Source organism: Nansenia antarctica (assembly GCF_963989245.1).
Source record: "Nansenia antarctica genome assembly, chromosome: 8".
Taxonomy (NCBI): Eukaryota; Metazoa; Chordata; class Actinopteri; order Argentiniformes; family Microstomatidae; genus Nansenia; species Nansenia antarctica.
The window spans coordinates 35,445,082-35,460,727 of NC_137678.1; the positions used below are offsets into that span (position 1 = coordinate 35,445,082).

The 15,646-nt window shown below is 45.4% G+C and overlaps 1 protein-coding gene across 1 annotated transcript in view; it reads right to left on the reverse strand.

Annotated features, from left to right (window-relative positions):
* LOC308164156 (protein bicaudal D homolog 1-like) overlaps positions 1-15,646 on the reverse strand; it is a gene marked incomplete at both ends in the record, with an annotated part of 52,527 nt that overhangs the window by 4,385 nt on the left and 32,496 nt on the right. Inside the window, 4 exons of the mRNA XM_080538301.1 lie at positions 76-1,110; positions 3,369-3,842; positions 4,718-4,870; positions 5,750-5,962. Of these exons, the coding sequence (XP_080394427.1) occupies positions 76-1,110; positions 3,369-3,842; positions 4,718-4,870; positions 5,750-5,962 (1,875 nt within the window). The remainder of the gene's footprint in view (positions 1-75; positions 1,111-3,368; positions 3,843-4,717; positions 4,871-5,749; positions 5,963-15,646) is intronic.

Sequence of the window (15,646 nt, forward strand, 5' to 3'; positions counted from 1 at the left end):
AATTAGTGCAGTTTGCACGTTTAAATCAGTCTTCAAAGAGAAGGAAAGGTTATTGAAAGGACTGAACCAAGTCACCTGGTCTCTGATGATGGCGTTGAGGTTGTAGATGTTCATGGGTTCCCGGCGCAGGTCTCCGGCCGGCTCAACCGCAGGCGACGACGACGATGACGATGACGAAGAGGCACTGATGCTCGGGGATCCCGTGGAAGGGGTGCGGGGGGGTCCGGGGCTCTGCTGGGAGGGGGGGGGGGGTGTCCCTTCCCTAGCCACCCCCTCTTTAACCCCCTGTCCAGACAGGGGCTCTTTGGAGGGGGATTCCGAGGGGCTACGAGAGTCCCTCATGGAGGAGGTCGCCGCGGCCAGGCGTCGGGCCAGGCGGGGGGTCAGGAGGACCCGGCTGTCGTCCCCCTTAAGCCCGGCGCCGGCCCCCCGCAGGCCACGCCCGTGCCTGTAGTAGTCCAGCATCACCCGGTTGGGCGTCTCGTTGTTGCACAGACACACGTGGTGGTAGAGCTGGGCCAGCTCCTCGCTGAAGGTCACCAGCTCGTCCTGCGCCGCGTTCAGGGCCGTCTGGCTCTCTGTGGCCGCGGCCTGGGCCGCCCGGAGCTCCGTCTCCAGGCCCCCCGCCCTCTCCCGGCCCTCGCGGCAGCTCCTCTCCAGCCTCCCCACCTGCTCCTCCAGAGAGCGGAGCTGGGCGTCTCCGCGTGTCCTCTCCTCTGCCCCGCCCTCCATGCACTGGGCGTACCTCTCCCTCAGGCACTTGAGCTCCGCCTTCAGCTCCACCACCTCCGTGACCGCCACCCTGTACTTACACTGCAGGATCTCCAGGCCGGGGGTCTGGTGGAAGAATGCCTGGGCCCTGCCCTGCATCCCGTCCCTCTCTCCGTCCTCGCCCTCCTCGTCCTCCCCGTGCTCCATGAGGGCCTCCCCCTGGTCGCCGTGGGTCTCCTGGGAGAGGTGGGCCTCCCGGTTGAGGCGCCTGAGGGCGGTGACTCTCTCGCTGAGGCGGAGGGCCCTCTCGTGCTGCTCCGTCAGGGCACCCTGCGTGTGCTGCAGCTGCGTCTGGGACTCCTGCAGGCTGGTCAACAGCGCTGCCTTCTCACGCTCTACCTGTAGGGGACAGAAACACAGAGGAATCACTGAGAATCCCAATGGAACAGGACATTTGTTTGAAATGCTGTTTTACCATGTAAATGGTAAATGCTTAGTGGGATCCTAGACTCCGACATCACCCAATTGAAGTTGAAATTAGGTAAGGGTTATGGTTACGGTTAAGGTTAATGTTAGGGTAACGGTTTAGGGTAGGGTAAGGGTTTAAGGTAGGATTGTCCAAAGGATCCCACTATGCACCTACCCAATGTAAATGGTCACTGTCAACTAAATGAAATCCACACTTCGCCCAAACAACTTGTATGAAAAGCACTTCCATTCTATTTATCTATTCCACTATTACCTTCTCATCCATCAAAGATAAGTCAGCACTGTTCATTGTTAATCCCTGCTTTCCAACAAGCTCACTAGTGAGAGCCTTGGTCGATAGTCTAGTGTGTCCTAGAGGATATAAATAAGCCCTTCCTGCAGCCTAGCCAATGGGAGAGCCCAGAGGAAGACTGTGAGGGAGATGGGGTTTCAACCAGAGGGACTGCAGTATAACGTCCAGCTATACACAGATCAGTATCCTATATTCAACCCTAATGGAGCCTCAACCCCCACTGACTCACCGCAATGGAGATCCTAACGATTTGGGCTTGAACCAACCGGCTTGAAAACCGGCGGCCATTTTGTATTGTGCATGGCCTTGGCGTGGGCGATGGAGATAGAGATATACAGTAGAGAGAGTGGAGAGAGGGGGAGAGAGAGAGAGAGAGAGAGAGAGAGAGAGAGAGAGAGAGAGAGAGAGAGAGAGAGAGAGAGAGAGAGAGAGAGAGAGAGCTGCATGCCGCAAAGGTTATGTCAGCAGTCTTTCACTGTGAATAATTCAATACCCTCTCCCCTCATCTACAGTATGGGGCCGCTGAGTAGAGAGTCGTTTTCATGTGTACAAAATGGGTTGGTTATGTGCAGGGCTGGACTGGGACAAAAATTAGGCCCTGGCATTTTTGGCCCAGACAGGCCCACCCCAATCGGTCGGACCACACCCACCAGCACAAAAATACTTGCCTTATATACTTGTCTTATAAAATGTGCTGTACAGTCATATGACAAACTGTAGTATTCCCCCAAACCACTACAAAGACGACTACATACAATAAGCAATGGTACCAGTGCAAGTAGACCAGTGTACTCAGTGATCAGATTCCAGAGCGAATTTACGAACGCAGCCTTGTTGTTCTAGATTTATTTTTCCATTATCAACCTATCATTGCGCTTTAGAGTAAAACAAAGCACGCAACTGTCGCGTCTATCTTTTCATGGCAACTCTACATTGTGATTTACAAGGGATATTAACTAATATTAAGTAATATTATTACTTGGTTACATTTTGCAATTGATCCGCGGTACACATGCGTGCCGAACCGTGGGGGGCGATCCGTTACACCCCTACACAGCTACCTATATTTTCCTTACCGGGTCAACGGTTACAGGCTGACTCGGCCCCGCTTCTTCTGTATCCTCTCTATCCTCTGTATCTGTACCCTGCTCCCGCTCCTCCCTGCTAGCCTCCTCTTCAACCTGTTGCTGTTGCTGCTGTGGTAAACTTGAGGGTGCAGCAAACATGTCCCTAATGTTTACACATTTGGCAGGATCTGCCTCGAGTTTCTTCTTGTTTTTCTCCCTAAGTTTTTCCCAGCCTCCCTTCCGTTTTAGTGTGCTTTTGCGCTCCATCTCTCTCAGTATCTATCTAGTAACTATCCAGGCTAACTAAATGTATTTTGCTGGCCGGCTCGGCCCAAAACTACCGCGAAACTGAGACGCGGTCTGGTGCTGCGTGCGTGCGTGACCCCTGACCCCCCCCCCCCCCCCCCCTTCTCTCTGTTGATTGGGCCAGCCCAGTGTCTGTATCGAAAATTGACCAACGGGCCGCTGTCCCTGATTTATGGGCCGTTCAATGGTAGCTTTCGATTTATGGGCCATTCGATGGTAGCTTTCGGCCGGGCCGGCTGGTAAAAAAAAAAAAAAAACTTTTTTTTTGGGGGCCGGTCGGCTCGGCCCAAAACTACCGCGGCCCACCGGGCAAATGCCCGGTATGCCAGATGGCCAGTCCAGCCCTGGTTATGTGTGTGTCTATTGGAGTTTGAGTGGTATTGATTTCGGCTAACCTCCTGTGGATCCCTTAGCCTGACACACACAGATACACTCACATACACACAAACACACACATGCACACACACCCACACACACGCACACACACACTCTTTACAACCCACCTGCATCAGCTGCTGCTTGAGCTTCTGGATCTCCGTCAGGTTCATCTCGCTGAACAGATCCGAGACCACCACCTCGCCCTTCCTCCCCCCGCCCCGGCACTCTCCGTTCGCCCTGGGCAGAGACCCTGTGCCTGCCCCAGTGCCCCCGTGCCACTGCCCGTTACACCGGGACGACGGCTCTTCCGTGCTGGGTGACATGGAGGCGGTGGGCGTGGCAGTGCCACTGGGCGGGGCGGAGGTGAAGGCGAGGTGGGCACTGCCCGTGTAGGTGACGTCACACAGGCTGAGGTGGTGGACCAGCTCCTTGCGGAGGTGCTTCTTCTGCTCGCGCTCGCTCTTCAGGGCGTCCAGGGCCTCCTCCAGCTGGGCCTCGGAGATGTCCTTCAGACGCAGGGCGTCCTCCAGCTGGCTGTTCAACAGCTCCGTCTCCTCCTCCAGCACTTTGATCTCGTGCTTCAGACCCTCGTACTCCACCTGGGGGACAGAGAGAAGAGAGGGAAGGATGGTCATAAACACATGGGTTTAAAAACTGGGTGTTTATGTCATTATGGAGTGCGTGTGTGTGTGTGTTTTTCAAGTTTCAAGTTTCAAGTTTTATTCTTACGTCACATTACACACGTTTAACATTACGTTAATAAAATTAGTGTTAGGGTGAAATTCTTAGGCTTCGTTTCCTGACATTGCAGCACAAGATAAGGCAATAGGCATAAGATAAAAAAGTGACAATAGTACAGGACATAAGTGACAAATAAGACAGGATACAATTAGCAGTACAACTAGTAATAAAATAGGTAGTTCAAGTAGTAAAATGGCTTAAGTGAGCTTAAGGTTAAGGTAGTCCGTATGCATGGGGTGTGCTTGGGGATGATCAATTGTCTACAGTGGGCTTGTCCATGAGCCTGATCGCCTGGTGGAAGTAGCTGTTGGTTAGCCTCTGAGTTTTGGATGGATGGCATCGGTTCAAACAGACTGTGGTTGGGGTGGCTGGGATCTCTGATGATCCTCCGGGCTTTGCTGACACACCATTTTGTTCACATCCACTGATGAGCTTGGCTGTCCGCACCACCCTCTGTAGCGCTCTGCGGTTGAGGGCAGTGCAGTTGCCGTGCCAGGCAGTGATACACCCAGAATGCTCTCAGTTGTGCCTCTGTAGAACCCATGCTAAACTTCTTCAATAACCTGAGGTGAAAGAGTGTGTGTGTGTGTGTGTGTGTGTGTGTGTGTGTATGTGTATGCGTATGTGTGTGTGTGTGTGTGTGTGTGTGGATGTGTGTATGTGTGTATGTGTGTATGTGTGTGTGTATGCGTGTGTGCGTGCTTGTCTGCGTTTGTGTGTGTGTGTTACCCACCTGGTTCTGCTTGAGTGTGGACACTAGCTTCTGCATGCTGATGTTCTCCTCCTCCAGCTCGGTGTAGTCCTGCAGGAGTCGGGCCTCTCTGAACTTGTACTCTCTGATCTCCTCCCTCATACGGCTCCGCTGCAGCTCCAGCATCTCGTTACTCTGCAGAAACACACACACAGACACACACACAGACACACACACAGACACACACACAGACATACACACAGACACACACATAGACACACACATAACCGGTTGTTGCTATCAGAAATATGACCAGTATGTAAGAAAGTCTTCATTGTATACAAACTACTGATGCATTGTGCATTGGCCTAACACTGTCTGCTACTATGGCCTATGTTCTGACTTAGATTTAAACCATTTAGCAGACGCTTTTATTCGAAGTGGCTTACAATTAGAGATTACAGGGCACAGTCTCCCTGGAGTAAATTAGGCTAAATGCCTAAAGGGCACACTAGTGGTGGTGTTCCCAGATTGGATTTGAACTTCTGATCACCAGTCCAACTCACTATCCACTAGGCCACCACTACCCCACTTGAACCATAGATCAGTGTATTCAAGTCCACGGCCACCCTATAGTGCACACAGAAAAAAAGGCTTCCAACAGGGTTCTACGGCTGTTCTTGCGGGAGAACCCTTTGAAGAACCCTTTCTGCGTGTACTGTCCAACCATTTTTGGTTCTACTTGGAACCCAAAAGGGTTCTTCAAAGGGTTCTCCCATGGGAGAAGAGAGGGTGGGTTGCAACCAGTCCCTCTTGCGTCACGGCTTATGGCTATGGATGAGGTTTGACATTGTTTGTGTCTGTCTGTCTGTCTGTGTGTCTGTCTGTCTGTCTGTCCGTCTTGTCGTCAGTTATTCAGTCAGTCAGTCAGTCAGTCAATTAGTCAGCCAGCCAGTCAGCCGGCCGGTCGGTCGGTCTGTCTGTCTGTCTGTCTGTCTGTCTGTCTGTCTATCAAACCTAACCTAGCCTAATCACATCTAATCTAATCTATCCTGCGGTGTCCAGAGGCCTGACCTCTCGGAGCTCCTGCAGCAGGGTGCTGAGGTGTTCGTTGTCAGCCTGTGTGTTGGCCGTGACGCCGCGGCTCAGCTTAAGCTCCGCCTGCAGCTCCAGCAGCCGGGCCATGTAGTACGCCTCCTTGGTGGCCGACTCCTGGAGCAGCGTCTCCTCGTTGGTCTCCCCATCCGCCGCCACCTTACGCTGGGTAGAGTAGGCCTGGCTGAACGCCTGGGGGGTGGGTGGGGGGTGGGAGGGTGGGGGGCGGGAGGGTGGGGGGGTGGGAGGGTGGGGGGGTGAGGAGGGAGGAGAGAGAGAGAGAGGGGAGGGGAGTGAGAGAGAGAGGGAGAGAGAGAGTAAGAGTCACATCAGCAGAAATCTAAGAAATCTAATTTAATCCTCCTTAAATCAATAGGAGTTCATGCTACTCCTGAAATCACATACAGTAGGTTGTCTGATTTCTCTAATAACACACATACACACACACACACACACACACACACACCAGGATGCTATCCATCAACATGAGATACAGGCCGACAGAGCAACTGCGATCTGTAAAACACCCGTTCTGTCTGACAAGCATGAGGACACCCCCACAAGGCCAGAGGACAATGAGTTAAGAAAGGAGAAGGGCTTGTTTCTAGTGATCCCTGGCATGTGTGACTATGAATACGGAACTGAGCAGACCTCCCGTGTAAGAGAGAGAGGGGGGAGAGAGAGATCGATGCCCAGCTCAGCAGGATGCTACAGGAAGAATATTATAGAGTGGGAAAATCAATCTGAGGTGCTGAGCTCTGGTGAACTCAGGAGCAGAGGGGGATAACACCGTGGGAGGAATAGGAAGGGAGAGGAGGAGGATGAGGGAGGGAGGGAGGGAGGAGGTAAGGAGGTATAGTGTGTACTATATATATCCTGATTTTCTTCCAGTAAGCAGTTGGCTACAGAACAGACAAACACACCAGTCAGTGATGAGAAACCTTTTAATCCCTGGGCCTGATAGAAGTAAGGCCAGATAGGACCAGAGGGGGGGATGCTTCTTACAGTATTGATGCCTTAATACAGAGTTGTGTCTATTATTATTATTATTTCAACAATTTCATCTGGGTGGTCAACGGCATGGGAGAGGGGCCAACCTCTACCTTGAGACCTCTGAGGGAAGAGAAGAGGGGAGGAGAGGAGAGGAGAATAGAGGAAACGAGAGGGGAGAAGAGGAGAGGAGGGGAGGTGCATCTCTCTCATTCCCCCAGGGCTGGTGGTGGGGATGGGGAGGTTGAGGTCATGCTCGGTGACCTTGGTTGTGGTTAGCATTTTTAGATGTGTCATTGTACTGTATGCTGTGTACGTGGAAGAGGAAGCATGTTTGTTCTTTGTTTTGTTGATTAATACAATAAAGTTATGAATAAATAAATAAAAAAAACAGCCAATTAATCTAAGCAGGCATTTCTTTACATTTACATTAACATTTTACGGGATTTAGCAGATGCCTTTATTCAAAGTGACTTACAACAAATACATGAATAATCTATCCATCAGACATCATTAGAAATAGTAACCTATGCCAAAACCAGGGGCCATTGGCAGTCACAATGCTAGAAGATGGCAGAATTGATTAATTATTTATTTAGTACAGAAATTGTACAGGAGGGTAGTGGGGATGAGGAGGTCTTTAGGAGGGACAATTAAGATGTAGCCTGAAGAGAAATGTCTTTATTCAGTTGCTATCTCAGATTCAGCTAGGACTTAATTATAAAGACAAAGCTATTCCCGGCAGGAGCATGGCCTAAATACAGTTCAGTGGGTGGAGGCATCCAGGGAATACTTCCACCTTCCACCAGTAGAGGCTCTCCAAAAGGACTATTAATTCCACTTCACTGATGCGTTCAATAACTGATGGTTGTCAGCCATGTTTAATGAAGAGGTTAATGATCCTACAAGAGGATTTTTTCTGCGTGAACAAACACGTTAGCCTGTTCTAAACATAACAAAAAGGGATCATTTTTATTGAGGAAGCATTTTAATATCCCAGCATATCGCAGGGTATGTTCCACAGTTACAGTAAAAACATCTGTTTCTTATTTCCTCTACGTCTAAACTCTTCCCTTCCATGGGAAATTACAAAAGTTGCACTAGGGAATGTGTGCATTATGTTCAAGCTATATTAGGTCTTTCAATGTAATGTAATTGCTTGGATTTATATTGCGTCTTTCCACCTTACACAGCTGCTCGAAGCTCTTTGTATCGTGTATTGGGGAACTCAACTCATCCACTAGCCACGTAGAGTACCCAGCTGGCTGTTACCACGGCAGCCATTATGCGCCTGAAAGCTCACTGCACATCAGCTGTTAACGTAGAGGCAAGGAGAGAACCATGCCCACGTTTTGCTGCTGCCTCCCAGGCTTTGAAAGTGTAAAGATCGTCTGTGGTTTGAAGCTCAGACGTGTCAAATCTGTCACATCATCCACTTGTTACGCCTTATCTCTGACAGCAGGAACACACTCGTGCCAGATGTGTCTGTCCGCTGCCATTTTGAAATGTCTCCCTTGAAGAAGATATATTCATGGGTTCTCTGTAGGGTAAATACAGTAGATAGAAATAGAAAAACAACAAAGATTCCTTTTCCACACTACACTTTTAGTAGACTTAATCTGTCTCCAAAAATGATGAGTGTCTCCAGTTAGGTTTACATTCTGCAGTTTATGCATAAAGTGACTTTTAAAAAGTGATGCAGAGCAGTCATTCTGTCACAGTGTTGTACTTGGTGGGAGTCTCACTCAGTCTCTCTTGCCCACTGCCTGGCTGTGTGCCAAGGACCTCATAAAGTTATACTAGGTGAAATGGACATGCCAGAAATGTAATCAGTCTAGACAGAGTGTCTGTAAGGTGGTGCAGAAAGACATTGTATTGGTAAGTACACTGTCTGAAATTGTCCAGAAATTACAGGTATATTATAGATTATAGAGTATTTTCCAGCCAAATACATTATATTACACTATACATATATACATTTTATAGTATTATAGAACGTCTTCTCTCACAAATTGTGTTATTGATTAGACGGTATAACATGTGATATTGGTGAAGTATGTATAGTAGCCAGTGCATAGTACTGTAGTTTAGGTTAGGATGATAATGAATTCAAGCAAAAGGTGTTAAAATCAGCTTAAGCCTGGTTGTTATGGTTACACTGCATGATGTCACCGTGACATCATCAGAGGTTGCCATGGTTGTTATGGTTACACTGCATGATGTCACCGTGACATCATCAGAGGTTGCCATGGTTTTTATGGTTACACTGCATGATGTCACCGTGACATCATCAGAGGTTGCCATGGTTGTTATGGTTACACGGCATGATGTCACCGTGACATCATCAGAGGGTGCTGTTGGGAATTTGTATTAAAATAACTAAAAGTGATAAATCATGTACTATGTGCTCATTTAAATGATATGTGACTGAGGTCAGTTGAGAACAATAGGAAGGTCACGCAAAGCCAAAAGAGAGGTTCTGTTTTGACAAGAAGAAGACAAGCTCCTGACTAAAATAAAGTTTTATGATTCAAACCGCCTGTAAATTACTTATTTTTACCTATGTGCTAACAACCATTTTACACCTGCTGTTATGATATTCTATTTTTCTGTACTGATTTTATACTTTCATAACTAATGATTAATGATAAGTCTATTCTTCTATACTACATTTTAACTTGTAAATCGAATCCTAACTCTGTGTAACTTCAATAGTTATGTTTTCACAAGCTATTTTGATAAGAACATAGCCTACTGACCTAGTCATGACCCCAGGGAATGGGTTTGATGATCAAATAACTGGCCAATCAGTGCTTTAGAACGCAAGTAGAATATACCCAAGGTAACTGTATAAAAATGTCTGTACATCCTAAAAACATAACTGTGTGCATATGCTTACCTGTTTCTTAAATACATAGCTGTGTGTGCATATGTAATTAACGAGCCCCAGACAGGGGGTGTGACTGCAGAGGGACACAGAGGGAGGCCAGAAGAAGACGATAACACACAGTACACTCTCGCACCCACACAGAGAGGAGTTGAAGGCCACATAACTAACTAAAACACTTGCTCACAGCTGCAACAGATTTTATGCTGACAATTAAAAAACTACCAGATAGGGGGGGAGGGACAGCCCAGCCCCAAATGTTAAATAAAATGTATAAAGACTATGTACCAAGGCTAAACGGGGTTCTTGTTTGGTGAAGCTTCTGCAGTTAACCTGTTGACGGCTAGCTGATACTGGCCTGCGGGGGTGAAACTAGATGGGACCACTTTTCCATGGAAATGAACTATTATTGCTTGCTGATGTGCTTGAATAAATATTATCTTAATGAACAGTTCAGTAGTGGTGCCTAATATTTGATTGGATCATTTTATCTTAAGAAGTTATATCAAGGACGTCTCGTTGAGATTAAACGAACTCGCTTGTAAGTGACGACTCAATTAAATCGATTCTGGAGAAGTTGATCGCCTTACAGTGCCATGGTTGTTATGGTTACACTGCATGATGTTACCGTGACATCATCAGAGGTTGCCATGGTTGTTATGGTTACACTGCATGATGTCACCGTGACATCATCAGAGGGTGTCATGGTTGTTGTTACTTATAGATGTAAACATGTTTGGCATGACAACAACAGTAATAGGCTGCCTGGCTGTGTGCCAAGGACCTCATAAAGTTATACTAGGTGAAATGGACAGGCCAGAAATGTAATCTTAAGGCCAATGCACACGGCGTGCGTTTTTTGTCGCCGGACAAAATTCGATTTTGAAGTTTGAATGGAAGTCTATGAGAAAATCTCATCCCAATGCACACGGCCCCGATTTTAATCGCACCGCGAAAATTCAATTCCATTCGTTTTGAATGGGACAAAGCACACGGCGTGCAAGTTTGTGGTGCGACGGATTATTGCATCACAATGGGACAATTGGGAAAACTTCAACTGGTCTATCTAAATTAATTGAGTCACTCATAACGGGGAGAGAGACTGGAGCATACATTTTACACGCGTCTTTCGGTCATAGACAGCTAGCTTGCTGAGCATCAACTAATTTTCCATAACGTAAAAAGGAGGCGGTTGGTTGTGGGACTACGAGATTCTGCAGTCTCACAATGAAATGAGAGTTCAACTTGGTCAACAGTTGAGGCTGTAGTGTACAGGAGGACCGCTCCAGACAACTTACTTGTTGAACAGACAGGAGTTTGACGTGGATCTGGGAGAGATTGGAGGCGGAGCGGAGACATTTCGGAGCTAGCATCAAAACACTAGCCTATTAGGGTAATGTACTGTTATACACTGTTTAATAACAGCTTCCAATACAAACAGAACCAAATTAATTGTAACAGTTGTTTGTTTCTACCTGGCTGGCCCTGGCTCACAAACAAAGAGGTGGCTAGCTGGCTAGCTAACATTTCGGAGCTAGCATCAAAACACTAGTCTATTACGTTACTGTACTCTTATAAACTGTTTAATAACAGTTTCCAATACAAACGGAACCAAATTAATTGTAACAGTAGTTTGAAAAACATTAGTGTAACATACATAATACATACATGCAATTTCAAAGTACAAATATAGTGTTGTCAGGGCTTGACATTAAGCTTTTTCAGTGAATGTATCTATAACTTTGCATACCTGAATTCTTATGAATATGTTGTTTTTGTTTTTGATGAAATACGTGCTTTAGGGAAGGTATTAAGTTATTTAACATGATGGCATATATTTACATGTGAATAAAATATTACTAAAAAAGTATTATCATTGTTGTTATTTGTATTTTGTACTGTGCAGCCAAAAAGGCTATCGTAAATCTTTGAGCAAGTAACGTTATTTATACTTATAATATATACTATACTATATATATTATATTAGTTTACTCAAAGATCTACGATAGCACGGGGTTGCCAGATTTCTAATCTAGCACGACTGAATGACCAGCCAAATTGTACACACGTTGTATAGACACTGTCCACTGAAAACCGGACATCTGGCAACCCAAAATTAATATTTACTCTACTGTACGTGTATGTAATTTACCGGTAACCTGAATGGATGAAATGGATGACGAAAAGCTCATAACCTGTCAACCAGTCAACCTGACATCTTCAATTGTGGATGGAGCAATCATCTATTTTAAAGGTTTGACAGTCAAGGGCAAGATATGAACATCCCCATCAGCTGCCACTATACACATTACTAGCTCTACGAATTACTGCATTCATGATTTATTTCCGTGTCTTTCCACATAGCTACACGGCCCATCTCACATACAAGACGCCTATATTACATAATAATAACAATCGAGCATGTAGGCACAATTGTAGCGTGAACGCAGGAACAATCGTCAGCCAGACGGACTTACATATTGAGCCTCATCGGTTGGCAGTGCACCGCTCAGACCCCACGGGGGGGTCTCAAATACCCGGCGAGTTACGTGCCCTTTTAATTATTTACTATTCAGCCAATATGTCCAATGTTTGTCTTATTTATAGGCCTATGATTATTTGAATGAGATGAATTTGTACTACTGTATATTTATGATGATTAATTGAGATGCATAATCAGTTGTGGAAGTTGAGTCGTAGGGGCGAATAGCTAGATGTTGGACTGTCTCCGTCCTCCGAATCTATGTCTGCCTGATCATCGCCCATAATAATAAAGTGGCTTTTATAATACACCTTTCTGGCTGTGTGTTTTGTGCGCTCCCTCTCCTGACATTTTACCAATACCCCTAAATCAGGGGACCCACATATTTTATCACAATATGTCCAGTTGTATCTTGTAGAAATTGTGGAAGCAAGGCAAGCAATATTGGTAGAGCCTATTGTAATCAGCCTGCCTGGTCCGACTACGTAACACTAAAGTAACAATTGAGAATGGAATGTTGTGGTGCGACAAAATTGCATCGCACGCCGTGTGCATTGGGATGAGATTTTTTATGATTTTCTCATAGACTTCAATGGTGTGAGTTGAAAATGGAATTTTGCCGTGCAACAAAATTGCATCGCACGCCGTGTGCATTGCAATCGAATGTTGTCCGGCGACAAAAATTGCACGCCGTGTGCATTGGCCTATAGAGTGTCTGTAAGGTGTTTGGAGTGGCATGATTTCATAATGGATGACATCATAATCGGGTCGCCAAGGGGATAGAGTCTTGGTGGGAATGTTCTGGCAGAGACAGTTAAGTTGCAGAAAGACCATTGGTAAGTACACTCTCTGAAATTGTCCAGAAATTACAGGTATATTACAGATTATAGAATATTTTCCAGCCAAATATATTATATTACATTATACTAACATACATTAGTATTATAGAATGTCTTCTGATTAGTTTGAATGAAACTGATTTCAGGTTAATCAAAGACATCTACTATCAGGAAGCAAAGGTTACAGTCAAGGAACTTCTACGCACATTTAATAAAACTAGCCCCCATTTGCCAAAACCATAAACACATTTCACATGAAGACACAATTCACAAAACACAATCCTCCTTTTCTCATAAATCTAAACACATTTTGTCTTGCTAAAACACAAGTTGCAAAAAACTCTGCTCAAATTCTCAAATTAAAGCTCATGTGATGCAAAATGCTTGCCACAGTCAGCAAAATTTGAACACAATGAACACACCTGGCTTCATTCATTAAACATAACGACTCAAAATTTAAGACACTTGTTGCAAATGATTATGGTGTGTGTGTGTGGTATAGTTCCATAAATAAATAAAAAAACATCACACCCTGAACATTGTTTTCAGTGAGTATTGTTGTGTGTAATGGATCCTCTGTAGTGTTTGCATTGAGTTGTGATACAGTACAGTAGTGTACATGTTACAGTACATGTGGGAATACGGTACATGTGGGAAAACTAGGGTTAGGGTTAGGTGCTAGGGGTAGGGTTAGGGTTAGGGTTAAGGTTAGGGTTAGACATGCCAGCATGTACCAAGTCACCCTAGCACCTAACCCTAACCCTAGTTTTCCCACATGTACCGTATTCCCACATGTACCGTAACATACATACAGATTTACATACTGTTCATATGAAACACACAAATCTATAAATGCCCAAGACTCTACAGTGATATATTCTGGGAACAAATACTGTAAGGTTTCTAAAAATGTGCTTTGGCAGTTGTGAAAAAAAAGAACATTCTCACACACTGAACATTGTGTTTTCAGTTGTTTTGTTGTAGTCTGTAATGATGCGTATAGTGTTTAGATTTTTGCAGGCTTTGAGCAGCTGTTTTGGTGTGAAAGTTTGAGTTTTGAAGAGAGAAGGTGAGGTTTTGTTTATGTAGCTTTAGAAAAGTGTGTTGTGTTTAGAGTTTTGGGAAAATGGAGGAAAGTTTTGTGAAATGTGTTTTAGCAATTGAGAAAAACTGTAACATCAATAATATTATTATTATTATTAATAATAATAATAATAATATAAAAGGCGAAAAAGCATGGAACTTCGTCACTCTTTATGAGTAATATTTATCTATATCTATCTGTTTACTATATGGGATAGAATTTGATGAACTTTTCATTGTTGAATGTTTATGCACCGTGTGTGTTATTGTACCATGTTGTTATACTGTAGCATTGCACACCTTCAGTAGCAACACACAGGTTTGCTTACATGCAACAACTCTTCCTCTCCATACCAGTTAAGATGGAGGAATGGAGTAATGGCAGTTTGGACGACAAGGTGGGCCTGCTACAGCACAGAGACAGCAGGATGAAGAGAGCACGGAAACCGATGAGGAAAGTCCCAGTCAAGTTCCAGCGCTTTGTGAAACATATGAGGAGGTATGGAGAGAAAGAGGGGAGCTATGAGACACTGGAGGAAGAGGAGGAGGAAGAGGAGGAGGAGAGAGAGATGGAAGTGGAGAGAAAGATGGAAGGAGGAATTATGAAGATGGAGGTGGAGAGAGCGACAAAAGCAAAGGAGAAGAGAAGAGAAGAGAGAAGAGAAGAGACAGCATGAGAGAAGAGGAGGAGAGGAGGGAGTGTGAGGAGAGATGGGAGATAGAGAGAGAGGAGTTGATGATGGAGGAAGTGAGAGAGAGTGATGGAGACAGAAATCCGGAGGAGAGGAAGAGGATAGAGAAAAGGATGATCCAGAGGCAGGGGAAGGAGATATTTTGGGCCTGCTCCAGCACAAAGAGAGCAGGATGAAGAGAGCACAGAGATTGGTGATGAGGAAAGTGGAGGGCAGGTCGTCCCAAGGATCCCATGTAGCATCTACTGTAATACTTTACCTAGAAGAGGACTATGGTGGTTGATAGCAGTTTGATCTCACTGGATAGTAGAGTCATGAATTTGTAGATGATTGACTACCATAAACTTCCTCTCTCCCTCTCTTCCTCTCTCAGATATGAGACTGGTATGAAAGGCTACTGTAGGTCCTGTAGCCTGTTGTGGGTGAACAGTCATAAATATCCAAAGGTAAGAGTGGACTTCAGACATGCAGGGAAACCAGCTGAAAACTGACACTCACCTAATCACAGTGCTCTTATCTTTTTCAGATTCATCAATTTCCATGGCAGTGACAACTCCAACTTATATTTCACTTCAATCTTTGTATACTCTTCTGTACTTATTTATTCATTAATGCCTATGCATACAAAGGCAAATGCTGATGGGTACAGTTGATATGCCCCTTAGAAACACACACACACACACACACACACACACACACACAGCATTACTGTAGCATGTCCATTAACCCATTAAGACCGGATGCAGCATTTGTGCTGCATCCGGTCCCATATGCATGCATCCGGTCCCATATCTATCTGCTATGAAGATAGATATGGGACTTTATTCGTGAGGTTGTAGGTTCGTTTTGTGCACTTGTATCTTGAAATTTGCACTTGTAAAATAAATATTTGCACTTGTATCT